At 51.3% G+C, this 12,552-nt stretch overlaps 1 protein-coding gene and 1 non-coding gene across 3 annotated transcripts in view; both read right to left on the bottom strand.

Annotated features, from left to right (window-relative positions):
* Positions 1-44: 44 nt before the first annotated feature.
* Positions 45-147, bottom strand: LOC150006515 (U6 spliceosomal RNA). The gene has a single exon (XR_016512071.1). It is a non-coding gene; the product is annotated as a U6 spliceosomal RNA (small nuclear RNA).
* Positions 148-6,508: 6,361 nt separating this feature from the next.
* Positions 6,509-12,552, bottom strand: part of KCNIP3 (potassium voltage-gated channel interacting protein 3) — a 64,322-nt gene continuing 58,278 nt past the window's right edge. For both annotated transcript variants that reach the window (XM_090281778.1, XM_090281779.1), the window contains 4 exons: positions 10,443-10,550; positions 9,794-9,898; positions 9,112-9,174; positions 6,509-8,512 (listed from right to left, as the gene is read on the bottom strand). In XM_090281778.1, coding sequence (XP_090137904.1) covers positions 8,465-8,512; positions 9,112-9,174; positions 9,794-9,898; positions 10,443-10,550 — 324 coding nt within the window. In that variant the 3' untranslated portion in view covers positions 6,509-8,464. The remainder of the gene's footprint in view (positions 8,513-9,111; positions 9,175-9,793; positions 9,899-10,442; positions 10,551-12,552) is intronic.

Here is a 12,552-nt window from a genome sequence, read left to right as displayed (position 1 = left end):
CCCTGCCTCTGAGCGGGGCGCCGCCTTTGTTTTTGTTTTTGTGTTTTAATATGGAACCCTACACGAATTTGCATGTCATCCTTGCGCAGGGTCCATACTAATCTCCGAATCGTTCCAGTTTTAGTATGTGTGCTGCCAAGCGAGCACAGGAGCCACCGTCTTGATGTTGGGCAAATGCGGTAGAAGAAACCGCATTATAGCGTGCTGGTTAACAAAGACAAATCTCTGGCATATTATTGAGGAGAGGAGGGATGATAGAACCCACTTTACATATGGGGCATCTGAGGCTGGAAGTGCTTTGTGCAAGATGACACAGGCCGTGGGGGGTGGGGTGGGAGCCACACTTTTTGACCCCAGGGACAGCATTTTACACTAATCTGCAGCAGCGCTGTCTTCATATGCACTGTGTTGGGCTCAGGGCAGGGTAGTGGGAAATAGCCTCCAGCGTCAGAAGACAGGCATTCTGCTGCAGAGGTGGTTTAATTAATCAGGCAGTTACAACCTGAGCCCTCCAGGCCTCTGGCAAATGACAGCCTATAAGGGCCTGTGGGCGAGAAAGAGGTCCAAGGCTTAAGCAAGGACTTTACTTATCCCAGAAAGGAGTCTGAGTCATCTAGCACAAAGGAGGCCAGTGGAGGATCCTCATAGGACTTGCATTTGGGTAGTTTTATGCTGGTCACGCCTCCAAGGAAAGGTGTCTGGGTGAGACTGGTGCAGATGAGAGCAAGGGTGGCTTGGTGTGCATTGGAGAAGATGAGAGTTCATCAATGTTCAGGAGGCAGAACTGACAGCCCTCAATGAAGACAGGGGGTGGGGGGAGGGGGGAGGAGGTGCAAGGCTGCTTCCTAGGTAGATGGTAGTGCCATTCATGAAAACAGCTTCTGGAGGGATAGCCGTTCTGGGGAGAGAATGGTGAGCGCAGTTTTGGATGGGGTGTAGTTAATGTGCCTGTGGGACATTCAAAGGTTCATTGCAGAGTGGGCAGTTGGAGTGTGGGGCTCTAGTCTGGCTTCAAGATAGAGGTCAGCATAGAGATAGAAATGAAACCTGTGGGGATGAGTGTGACCAGGGGAATGTACTAGAGAGAGCCTGGCATAAACCCCAGTCAGGAGACCCGCCCTGTAAGAGTGGGCAGCAGCAGAGGAGCAGTCAGAAAAACAGGGAGATGGGAACACATAACTTAGGCAGAGGTCAGGAGGCTATGCCTTCCACATGCCAAGGGGAGGAGGACTGCTTCTGAACAAGATCGATTAACAGGGACAGGATTTATCCGTGCATGAAACAACCAAAGAAACTCAAACAAAATATCCAAAACAATGGTTTTCAAGAAATTGGACCTTAAGTAATGAAGAACAGTGATGACAGATAGGCAATAAATGAGACTGCTGCTTAATGCTTTGAAAGAGTTTCTAGGCTGTGGCACAAGAAATGGGGACTGAGGTGGAGCCAGCATCCCCATGAGTTGCAGCTATGGAGCTGAGGGCCCGGTAAGACCTAGGTAGCTAGAGTTTGCAGGGAAGTGCTAGAGAGATGACACCTGGGCAGAAAAAGAGCTCAGCATTCTGTAGAGGTTCCCCCTCAAGTGTCCAGCAGGATCCTGAGCAGTGCATGCCTGTGAAGCAGCTACCTGAGACCCAGGAAAGCATCATCAAGAAGAATCAGAAGGAACAGCATCAAGAGATTGCACAAGGCCAGAAACAGTGCCCCTTTCCACTAGTCAGATTGGAACAACAGAAATCATGGGACACTGGGTAAAATTCTCATAAAGGTCTTGCTTCCGTAGGGAGTAATGAGCCCTAGACCAGCCTGACAGATCATAAAATCAAGACCAAAAAAGATCAAACTGTTTTCGAGTAACTTAACTATGTTACAAACCAAGCTCAATAATGTTTATAGAAATTACAAAATGTCCAGCAGCCAACAAGATAAAATTCACAAGATCTGTATCTGTTCAAAGGTAACCCAAGTTCGGAAAGAAGCAGGAAAATACGACCCATGGTGAGAAGAATCAAGCATTTTAATGCAACTCAGAACTGACAGATATTAGAAATAACAGACAAGAACATTATAACAGTTACTATAACTATATTCCATCTGTTCGAAGTTAGAGACATGGAAGATATTTTTTATTTTTTAAAATATTTATTAATTTTAGAGAGGAAGAGAGGGAGAAAGGGAGGGAGAGAAACATCAATGTGCGAGAGATACGTGGATCGGGTTGCCTCTTGCGTGCCCCCAACTGGGAGCCTGGCCTGCGACCCAGGCATGTGCCCTGACTGGGAATTGAATGGCAGCCTTTTGGTCTGCAGGTCGGCACTGAATCCACTAGTCACACGAGCCAGGGCAGAAGGTATTTTTTAAAAGGACCCAAAATAAACTTTCATTGATGTAAACTACAATGTCTGAAATGAAAAAATGCACTAGATGGGTTAATGGCAGATTCAGCATTGCAGAGGAAAAGGTTACTGAATTTGAAAACAGCACCAACCAACACAAAGGGAAAGAGAAGAGGTCAAAATTACCAACACAAAAGGAAAGAGGAGAGGCACCCATTCTGTGTTCTCTAAACATGGAGTTGTTTTTTGGACATGATATGCATACCGTAGACATCAGGGAATAGGGACTGTTCAAAAAGGAGCACCCACAGATGTTCCCATGGCAGACAAGCAAGAGTCTGCAGTGTCACTCAGCGTGCTGTTGGCATTGTCACAAACAAATAAGTTAAGGGCCAAGATTCTTGCCAAGGGAATTAATGTATATATTGAGTGAACATATAAGCACCCATAAGAGCTGAAATAGCTTCCTGAAACCTGTGGAGGAAATGGTCAGAAAAAGAAGGAAGCCAAAGAGAAAGGTATAAGTTTCACCGAAGCACCAACCTGCTCTACCAAGAGAAACAAAATGGACAAATGGGTTCTCCACTTGTGAGAACTGGTGTGAAGGGGCCTTGAGGATTTCACAATCTTAGTTGGCTGGCAGTTGGCAGTCTGGGACTGACTGATGGCCTGCTCTGTGAGGCCTTATTTTTACTTTCTGATGTTTTACTGTATTTGGTGATTTTTCAAAAAGCACCACCTGGCTTCATTAGCTAAGCTCCAGGGAATGGGATACAGCTAGAATTGCTGAAGAAAGGAAAATGGATGGAAAAGGGCTATGCTGGGGTGAGGTGGGGGTGGGTGTTCAGAAGGATGTGCCCGACAGTGCAGCTCACATGTTTCAAACAGACTTTGACCCTGATGCCTCCCAAGCTGGCCCATGACCCAGCAGACTCACTCTGGGCTGTCTGCTCCACAGCAGCGGCTCCTTCCCTACCTTGGGTTCAGCAACATTATTGACCACGCCCTCCCCCATGTGCCAGCTGCAGGGCCATCCTGGGTCTGCAGGAGTGAATACCATGGCTCCTGCTGGCAAGAGACCCACAGCCTGGCAGGCAGAGACAGCACTGGGCATGTTGGCCCTGCCAAACCCCCTCCGCCACCAGGTCTCACTGACATCTGGAAAGCATGTTCTACCCCACAGCTGAGCTTGACATTAAGGGCTGTAGCAGTGGAGCATTTTTCAGCTAAGAGTTCCAGATTGCCCAGTTCTAACTAGCTTCCAGTGGAATGTTGGGGGCAGGGGATCCTATGAATGGCTCATAGAAGTGAAGAATCTAGAGAGTGGGAGGGCCTTGCTTAAGGTACACTTTGATTTAGAGCTCAAGGGCTGAACCCTGTCCCCCACCCTCAAGCAGCCCTTCTTCTGCTCCGGCTTCATTCCCGTGGCTCCTGCAGTGACAAAATGGCAGCACTGGCCCCAGGACTCACGTCCCTGAAGCTTCAGATGTGAGAGGGTAGAGCCTTTCCCAGTATTCCAGGCTTGGTTCTCCCTGGGCCTCCTTGCCTCCAGGTGTCCACCCTCAACCATTTACTCTGATCAGGAAAGCCATGTACAATGGACTTGGGGCTGGTCTTGGAGGCAGGGCCCAGACTTCCTGGGTAGAGAGGGGGAGTGATGCTCAGAGAGATACTGGGGGCTACCACCAGAAGAGAGAGAATGCTAGAGAGGCAGCAGACTGGTGGCCCACCAGCTGACCTTGCTCAGTGCCCCCATGATGCCCTGGGATGTCATGAGAGAAGCTCCTGAAGGCCTTTATTGCTGAGGGAAAAAGGAAGGGCCACCTCAGGCAGAGGGGTGGGGTAAATGTAGATCCTGCATCCACACAACAGTTTGAGAATTTTCAAAGCCAGCCAAGGGAGCTGAGCAGAGGGGCCCTGTGCCTGAGTCCGGGTGCGAGAGCAAAGATAGGCAGGGCTGGGGCTGCTGAGTTAGAGTCCAGCTGAGGTTTCCTGGTCAAGAAACAGACAGAACAAAAAGGTACCCAGCAGATGGCAGGGAGCCCAGTTCTAGCACCTATGGCCCTCAGCAATCGGGAGCCATCAGGGGGAGTTTGTGGGTTGAACAGTCTCCTGACTGGGGCCACCACAGCCCAAGAGAGGGCTACGCTTAGGTGCCCGCTCAGGAGCCTGAATACCTTCCAGGGCCACATGAGGCCTCCCGCCAGGCCCACTCCCATTACACTGCCCCTTCTCCAGGATCTTTCAATGCTGGACAAAGCTAACTAGACCTGTATCTTCCCTTTGAGATAAATGCAATTTCCCTATGTAAGTGGGCAGGGTGTGGGAGAGGTGGATGGAGAGTTTCTTCCAGATCCCCTCATCTTGGCCCTATGTAGGGACAGAGCCATGCTAGCTCTGGCACCAGCTGTAAGCTCCCTCCCTGTGCAGATTGAGCCCCGCCTGTATCCCACTTTCCTCTCCAATCTCAGAACCCAGCTGAGTTCACTCTGTAGGCAGCTAGAGTCTGCACATTCCTTTTATGACCAGCTGGTTCGGACAGTCCATGCAACTGTCGCTGACCCAGGTGAGACCAGGTTTTGTGTTGTTTTCAGTGGAAGGAGTAACACAGATTCCTGGATACTCCATGTTATTGGATGCTAAAGTACTTATATTTTTAAATGTTAAATCTTGCATTTCTAGGATAAACCCAAATCTGTCATTTGTTACATATATCTTGTATATATAACTTACATTGTTGAAATAAGTTACTAATATTATGATTTTCACATTTTTAAAATATATTTTATTGATTATATTGTTACAATAGTTCCAATTTTTTTCCCTTTACTCCCCTCTCCCAACAATCCCCCCCTACATTTTTGTTTATAGTTGAGAATGTCCCATAATTCTTCTTTCTTATCCTACCCATGACTTTTTTTTTAATCCTGGTAATACCAGATTTTAGAATGAGATGGGGAGTGTTCCCTCCTTTTTCCCTACACCAAGAATCAGAGAGAGAGAGAGAGAAAGAGAGAGAGAGAGAGAGAGAGAGAGAGAGAGAGAGAGAGAGAGAGAGAGAGAGACTTGTCTAAGACTACATGAGTTTTATGGCCCAGATCAGGAGTAAGGTCTCCTGACCCTGAGCCCAGGGATCATTCTAGACCCCTCACTGCCATCTAGCCGCAGAGAGCATAAACCAGCTTCCCCCTCTGCATTGAGTGTCTGGATCAGGAAAGTGCTGAGCAGATGAGTGAGACACAGACGTACAAATATATGGACGGGGGTGAGTGGGGGTGGATGGGTGGTAGATAGATGGACTTTCCTTACTCTGAGCTCTGTGGCCCATCATGGAGTGGGTGGTTCAGTGCTTACATTCAGCCTGGAGTCACCATCCTGGATCTAAGCCCTGACTCAACTCTAATGGCTGAGAGGTCTCAGCTCAGTTTCCTCATTAGTGGCCAGCCCATGGAAAATGCAGGTCATCCCACCCCAGACAGCCCGGATTGTGCCAAGGTCCTCGAGCTCAGGTTCTCAACTCATTCTAAAGCACTGAACTTTTGCTGTGTGTGGTGGTGGAAGGGGGTCCTGTCATCTTCCCTCCTGGCTACTGCTGAGATGCCCACCAGTCACAGCTGGTGACCCATGAAGGCTTAGGTCTGCATCACTGTGATTATGCCACATGACCCTTGAAGACTACCCAGAACGTACCTCTTCTCTATCCCCAAGTTGGTGGCCCCCCTTCTGCTCCTCCCTCCAGGTTTTCATTTCTTGTTCCTCCCGTGACATAACCCTTACTGAACTTACTTACACCTTTGAAAACAAAAAGCAGGAAAGAGACATCATCAGGCAAATTTTGTTTCTGCCTTGTGACCTGTACCCTCCAGCCAAGGGGACATGCAGAAAATACTTCCTGGAACTGGTAAAGAAAAATGATCTGGGAATAAAATATAAATGGCACCTTAAGAAGGTACCCTGCCTGCTGGCTGGCTTTTCTCATAAAGGCTTCTAACTGTGGTCATCGCATCCCAACTCTGTCTTTAGTGACATCGTGTTATGATCTTGAAATCCAGCATGGAAATTGACAAATGCTACAATTCAAGGCATGTTAAACACTTGCCAGCATAGCGCTGGGCAGGAGCCATGGATAACAGCAGAGATGGGAGGAGCCAAATCAAAATTCACAATCAGGATAAAGCCAAGAAGAGTCCCTCTCCTTTGTCAAGTTTATTTTATTAAAATATACAGGACTGAATATTGGTGGGCGCTGAGAACAGGAACCACCCTCCTGGGGCGTGCCCAAGGGAGACACTTCTGCCATGCAGACATGCGGCCAGTCCACGTCCCAGCATGGGAGACAATCCTCTCCTGGCTGGAAGACAGCCAATCTGGCCGAGGCCAAGGGGGACAGGGGAACAGTAGTGACCCTCTCTTATGGCCTGGGCCAGAGAAGCAGAGCTACACCAGCTGGGAGGATCAAGCTGGGGGGCAGGGAGGAGGATCCCTGAGCCAGGGAAAGCTGATGCCCTCCTGGAGGGGGAGAGAGGGACCCCTCCCCAGTCAGACTGGAGACGGGGTGTCAGTGCAACTCCAAGGAGAGGACCACTTGTGGGTGCCAAGGAGTCCCCATGGCCAAGCCAGGCCAGTCTCCACAGCCTCTGCCATCCCACCCTGCTTCGCAAGGTCTTGCTCACCCTGGGGCCAGGCTAAGCACAGATGGGGTGGTAGCCAATGGAATGTGTTTGAGAATGTTCCCCGGCAGGGCCTGTGCCGCCTGAGCAGGCAGGGGCAGTCATCTCCATCTCCTGGAAGCCCTTGTGAACCTGCCACCAACCTCAAGCCCCTCAGCCCTCACTGCTCTCTCTGGCCTCAGGTGGACATTGGCCACATCCCCAGAGCAGAATCCAGACAAGCAGAGTCCTGGGGTTTGTGCTTTTGAATGTTGGTGAGCTGGACTGGGGGTGGGCTTTGAACCCCCACTGCTCTGAGGCACAGAACTGACCCCAGGTTCCTTCCCCAGACCACCTGTATCAGGGATACTGGGACCCACGTCTCAGCCCACCAGGAGGGCCTCTTCTGGGAAAAGCAGTGCCTTCAGCTCCCCTTGTGGGCTCAACCTGAGCTGCTAGAGCTGCTTGTGCTTTTTGTATGGGGTCAGGGTGAGCCTCTGTGGAGGGGCAGCAACACTGCTTCAGGACCCTAACCGGAAGGGAGGCTCAGCCAAACTGCGAGGCTGAGAGAGAGGGACCACGAAGCCCTTCCTAGGCTCACTCACCACCCGGGCTCCTGAGCTGCCAGTGTCTGAGCCATGTGACCCCTTCTCAGGCCCTATAATGCCCTTGGGATGAACAGTTTAGAGCCTGAGGGGTGGTGGCAGCTCCACTACTCCGTCCCCACTGAGCCAGGCAAGTGGGGAGAACTTCTCCCCTCTAGTGGAGTCAGCTGACAGTCCCCCTCACATTCTCTACCAGGAAACTCAACCCTGAGCTTAAAGGGCCCCCTTCCTGGGATGCAGGGACAGCATGGCCCAGTGGTCCCTCATCCCTGCAGCAGAGCTCACCCTGCAATCCTTTCCCGGAGGAAGCAGCAGGCTCTGCCTCCACCATCACTTCTTTCCTTGATCCCTAGCTGCCCCTCCAGGGTCCAGCGGTGAGGGGCATTCTGGGAGTGTGATCAGTGGGCTGGGAATGGCTGGGGAACAAGGAGACCAGAGCCTGGCTGATGGGTGGTGGGACAGAAGGGCGGCAGGTGGAGGAGGCGACTGGGCTCACACAGGACGGGCCTTTGCTCTGGAGACACACCCTCCTCTGCAGGAGAGCTGAGAACTTCCCTGCTCACACCCAGCAGCCAGCAGCCATACACACTGTTCTTCCACGAGTCTGCCCCACAGGCAGCTTCCCCCCACTGGCCTGGGACAGGGCTGGCTGGGGGAGTGTGGCTCATGTCACTGGGACCCAGCTCCCAACCAGAAGCTGTCCCTCCCTGACCCCGGTCCCCCTCTGATAGCCCAGAGGAATGGCATGTGTTTGTGTGTGTCTGGAGGAAACTGTTCACTTTTTGCATATATATTAGAAAAATGTTTCTCATGGAGGCTGTTCCTGGCAGGATTGAGGTGGTGGCAATGGCCACTTGGCGATACCCCATGTGTCCTAGATGACGTTCTCAAACAGCTGCATGGAGCTCATGATGTTCTCATCCTGTGTGGAGAGGGGATGAGAGGCCAGGTCAGGGCAGTGCCCATCTCTGGCCACATTGAGCAGATTCTCCGCAGGGACCCGGAATTCATTTCAAAGGGACTGCTGTCTCTGTCCCTGGGCTATGGGATACTGATCAGGCACAGTCTGTCTTTGGCCCCATGGCCTAAGTGCAGCCCACTTGGGATCAGCTAACTCACTGAAGGACAAACCTTCCTGGCTGCTCACCTAGATGGAGGCCAAGATTGCTCTGGGAGCGAGGCAAATGGCAGAGGCCCCGTGCTCTGCCCCACCCCCCACCCCCACCCCAAGAGTGCTCTGCAGAGGAGGGTCAGCGAAGCTGAGGAGGCTCCAGGTGCCTGTTCTCGAGTGACCCTGCTCAAGGCCACATTGCCCCATCATTCCCCTGTTGGCCCCATATCGGCCTCTAATTCAAAGCACACAAGGGAGGTACAGTGTGCCCAAGGGGGCTGTGGCTGGCAGGAGCACAGGGAGGAGATGGGTTCAGATGAAAGCAGGGAAGTGGAGCCTGGAGGTGGGGAGTGGCCTGAGGACTGGCAGGGGCAGGACACTCAGTGTTCTCAGCTCCCAAGGACACCTACCTTCTGACAGCTCTCCAGAAACTCATCAATGGTCACTACCCCGTCCTGATTCCGGTCCATTTTCTGCAACCCAAGTCATGCCCTTGGTGAGTCTGTGTCTCACCAGGGACAGTCCCTGCCCCAGGCCTGAGGATGTGGACTGTTGGGCCTCCTCCACCCCAACCTGTCCCTTCTGTCCGTTACACTGGATCCCAGCCACATACAGTGCCCTCCCCAGCCTCTCCCACCTTGAGCTGCTTCTGACATCCTCCTGGGCTTACACTCCCTGGAATGCACCCTGATAGGCAACCAGGGCAGATGGAGTGACTAAAGCACAAGAAGGCCACATGTCTCATGGACATAGAGAGAAGTCACTCCAATCCCTCTCCTCTTGCAGACAGTTTCCCTGGAGGAGCTGGGGGAGCTCTTGGAAGGCACCAGAACACTGGCTAAGATGTGAGCTGCCTTGCAATCTATGAGCCTCACTCAGCCTTCCCTGAGCCAAGGTTCAGCCGATCAGGAGTGGAGATGGCATTTTAATTTGCTCCTCTGATCCTGACAACAAGCAGAGTGGGATGCCTATTTAACCTCCTTGTGGGAGGGGGAGGGTCAGAGAGGGGAGTGGCTTGCCCAAGGTGCCCTGAGCAAGAGTCCCTTGCTCTTCCAGCTGCTCTTCCCTGCACATCCAGACTGGAGCGCTTACCTGGAAAAACCTCTCCACGTGCTCCAGAGGCTCATCCTCCCGCAGGAGGGGATAGGTGTGCCGGCCCATCATGTCATAGATGGACTTCATGATGGCCAGCATCTCCTGGAGGGGGTGGAGGGGCTAGCATGAGTTCAGCTGCAGGAATGGGGAGAGGGTGAAAGGACCTGAGGGGCAGAGGCTGCATCCATGAGTGGAGAGCATCTCCATGGCAGGTATGAGTGTGAAGGAGGGGCCCCATCAGCTCTGCCCAGTGACAGCTTCTGACTCTCCAAAAGAAGTTGGAGATAGATTTTTGTCTCCAAAATTTGAAACTGTAGCAACTATTTCATATACAAAAAATTGTTTGGGCCAGAAGAACCCAGCTGTCACCCCATGTGGTGAGGGCCTTCCATATCTTATGGGACCACACTGACCCTTGACTGGTGGGAGCCAAGGCCAGCCCCACCCTAGGCTTCTCCAGGCCCTCCTGTGAGAAGAGATGATCCTAGGACACTTGTTGACCTGGATTGAGACGTGTGGTGAGGGGCACACAGCCTCACACTCCCTGCACACAGGGGCCCAGGACCCGGAGCTCCCTGGTGGCTACCCCGCACCTGGTCTGGGTGGGGAGTGGAGGGCAGATGGCCACGCCCCAGTCGCCACATACCTCTTTGGTGATGTAGCCATCCTTATTAATGTCATAGAGGTTAAAGGCCCACTTGAGCTTCTCCTGGACTGTTCCTCGAAGGAGGATGGAGAGGCCAACCACAAAGTCCTGGGAGGAAAGGAAGGTGAGGAGTGACAGTCGGACTGCAGAGTCTATTTCCAGTTCACTGTGTGGCTTCCAGTGAATCCACAGTTTAGAGGAGAGGACCTTCCATTACAGAGCATGCAGGTGGTGTCTATCAGGTTGACAATGTGTGTATGCATGTGTGTCTGAGTGCATGCATGTGTGCACGCATGGATGTGTGAGTGTTACTGATCTTCTCAAGTAAAGACACAAACATATGGTGTCTCAGACCATAACGCTATGATGGAGGATCCCAGGAGGCACTCTTTCATAAAAGGGGTACCATACTTGTAGTTTATCCCCCTGGCTGGTTTGGCTCAGTGGATTGAGCGTCGGCCTGCGAGCTAAGTGTCGCTGGTTCGATCTTCCAGTCAGGGCACATCAGAGAAGGAAAACTCTAATTCCAAAAAACCTCCACTGCCTTGTGGCATACCTCTTCAGGGGAAAGGCTAAGGGAGTAAACCCCAACAGAAAATCCGGAGCCGGAGTCCCTAAGGCGGTTTAACGTTGTAGTCAACACTGGCAACTCCTGCGGCGCACCTGAAGCCAAGCTGTATTGACTCCGTCTTTCCCTTGGATCCTTCAGCTGTGAAGAGAGGGGGGGTCTGCTGCATGGGCAACAGCAGACCCTCCATATCACCCTGCCCAGGCTCTGTAGCTTCAGCTTCACTGGAGAGGACACTCCAGCGTCATCGCAAGATGTCGATTCAACACGGGAGGAGACAGATACCGTGTCACTCCCAAGTCGGACTGCACAACCATTCTCGGCGGTGCAGATAGACTCTTAAGAAGCTACACCATCGTTTCTCGAGACGGACGGCTGCCGACTCGACTCTCGACTTGTAGTTTACCAGTATTTGCATGTCAGGGTGCTTGAAAACTTTCAGTTTCAAAAGCTAAACTAACAGTGCTCAATTCTGATTCAGAACAAAACTCTGAGTGTGATGGATAATTGATTACTAATGTGACAAGACAAGGACATTCCAACAGCTTCCATGGAGAAAAGTCAACTTTGTGTACTAACAGTTGGTGGGACACAAGCCTTTCCCTCCATTCCTGGAAGCTTGCAGGTCAAGCCTCCCTGCCCTGTGGGGTCCTTGCAAGATATTCTGAAAGCAGGGGAGCAGAGGAGGCCTGTCCCAGAAAGGCAGAGGGTGGTGGATGGTGGAGCGACAGAACTATATACCACAGGGCTTAGACCTCATTCAAGTTTTATACTTTCTGGTTCTGAGGAAACCTGTATCACAAAAGAGCCTGAAGGAAACAGAGAAAAGCAATTTAGAAGAGACAAAAATTATTACAGGAGAAAAAAACCTTAACAAAAACTATTAGATTTGGAGATTAAAAATCTGACATCCCTAAAATAAGAATAGGATGCCATAAAAAAGAAATCACTGAGGACAAGAAAGAGCTCTTGGGAATTAAAAATAAGAAAGCAAAACGACAGACTTAGAAGAAGAGTTGGAGAAGCAAGTGGAATCTTCCATGACGTAGGGGGAAGGCAGAGCTGGAAATAGGAGAGGAATGAGGATAGAGGCCCACTCCACGGGCACCAGGAGGAAGCGAGGACTCAGGGAAAGCAGGTCAAGAATTTAGGGGAGATTTCCCACAACAGAAGGCCATGCATGCCCAGGGTCTGCCGAGGCCTCATGCATACCTGCAAACAGCTCACCTGTAGGCATATATCCTGATGCCATTTCAGAAAACTAGCCGCAAAGAACATCCTACAGGCTTCCAGAGAGAAAAGCAAAACCAAAGAGAAAAACAGAATCAAGTCCCGTGCACAGGGTCAGGGATCAGTAGGCTTGACCTTCTGAAGCAACACTGGGGCAGGAAGCCAGCGGCATGATGGCCACCATTCCCAAGGAGCACAGCTTCCCACTGTGGCTCTGGTCCCACACAACTTGTCAAGCAAGAGTGAGAACAGAATGAAGACTCTCCCAGACATCCAAATGCTCAGAATTACCTCCTACATACTCTTTCTTTC

The sequence above is a fragment of the Furipterus horrens genome, unplaced genomic scaffold, assembly GCF_987537825.1.
Source record: "Furipterus horrens unplaced genomic scaffold, mFurHor1.1.pri manual_scaffold_6, whole genome shotgun sequence".
Lineage (NCBI taxonomy): Eukaryota > Metazoa > Chordata > Mammalia > Chiroptera > Furipteridae > Furipterus > Furipterus horrens.
The sequence above is the reverse complement of the archived record's forward strand: the minus strand, read 5'-3'. Positions and strand labels throughout refer to the sequence as shown.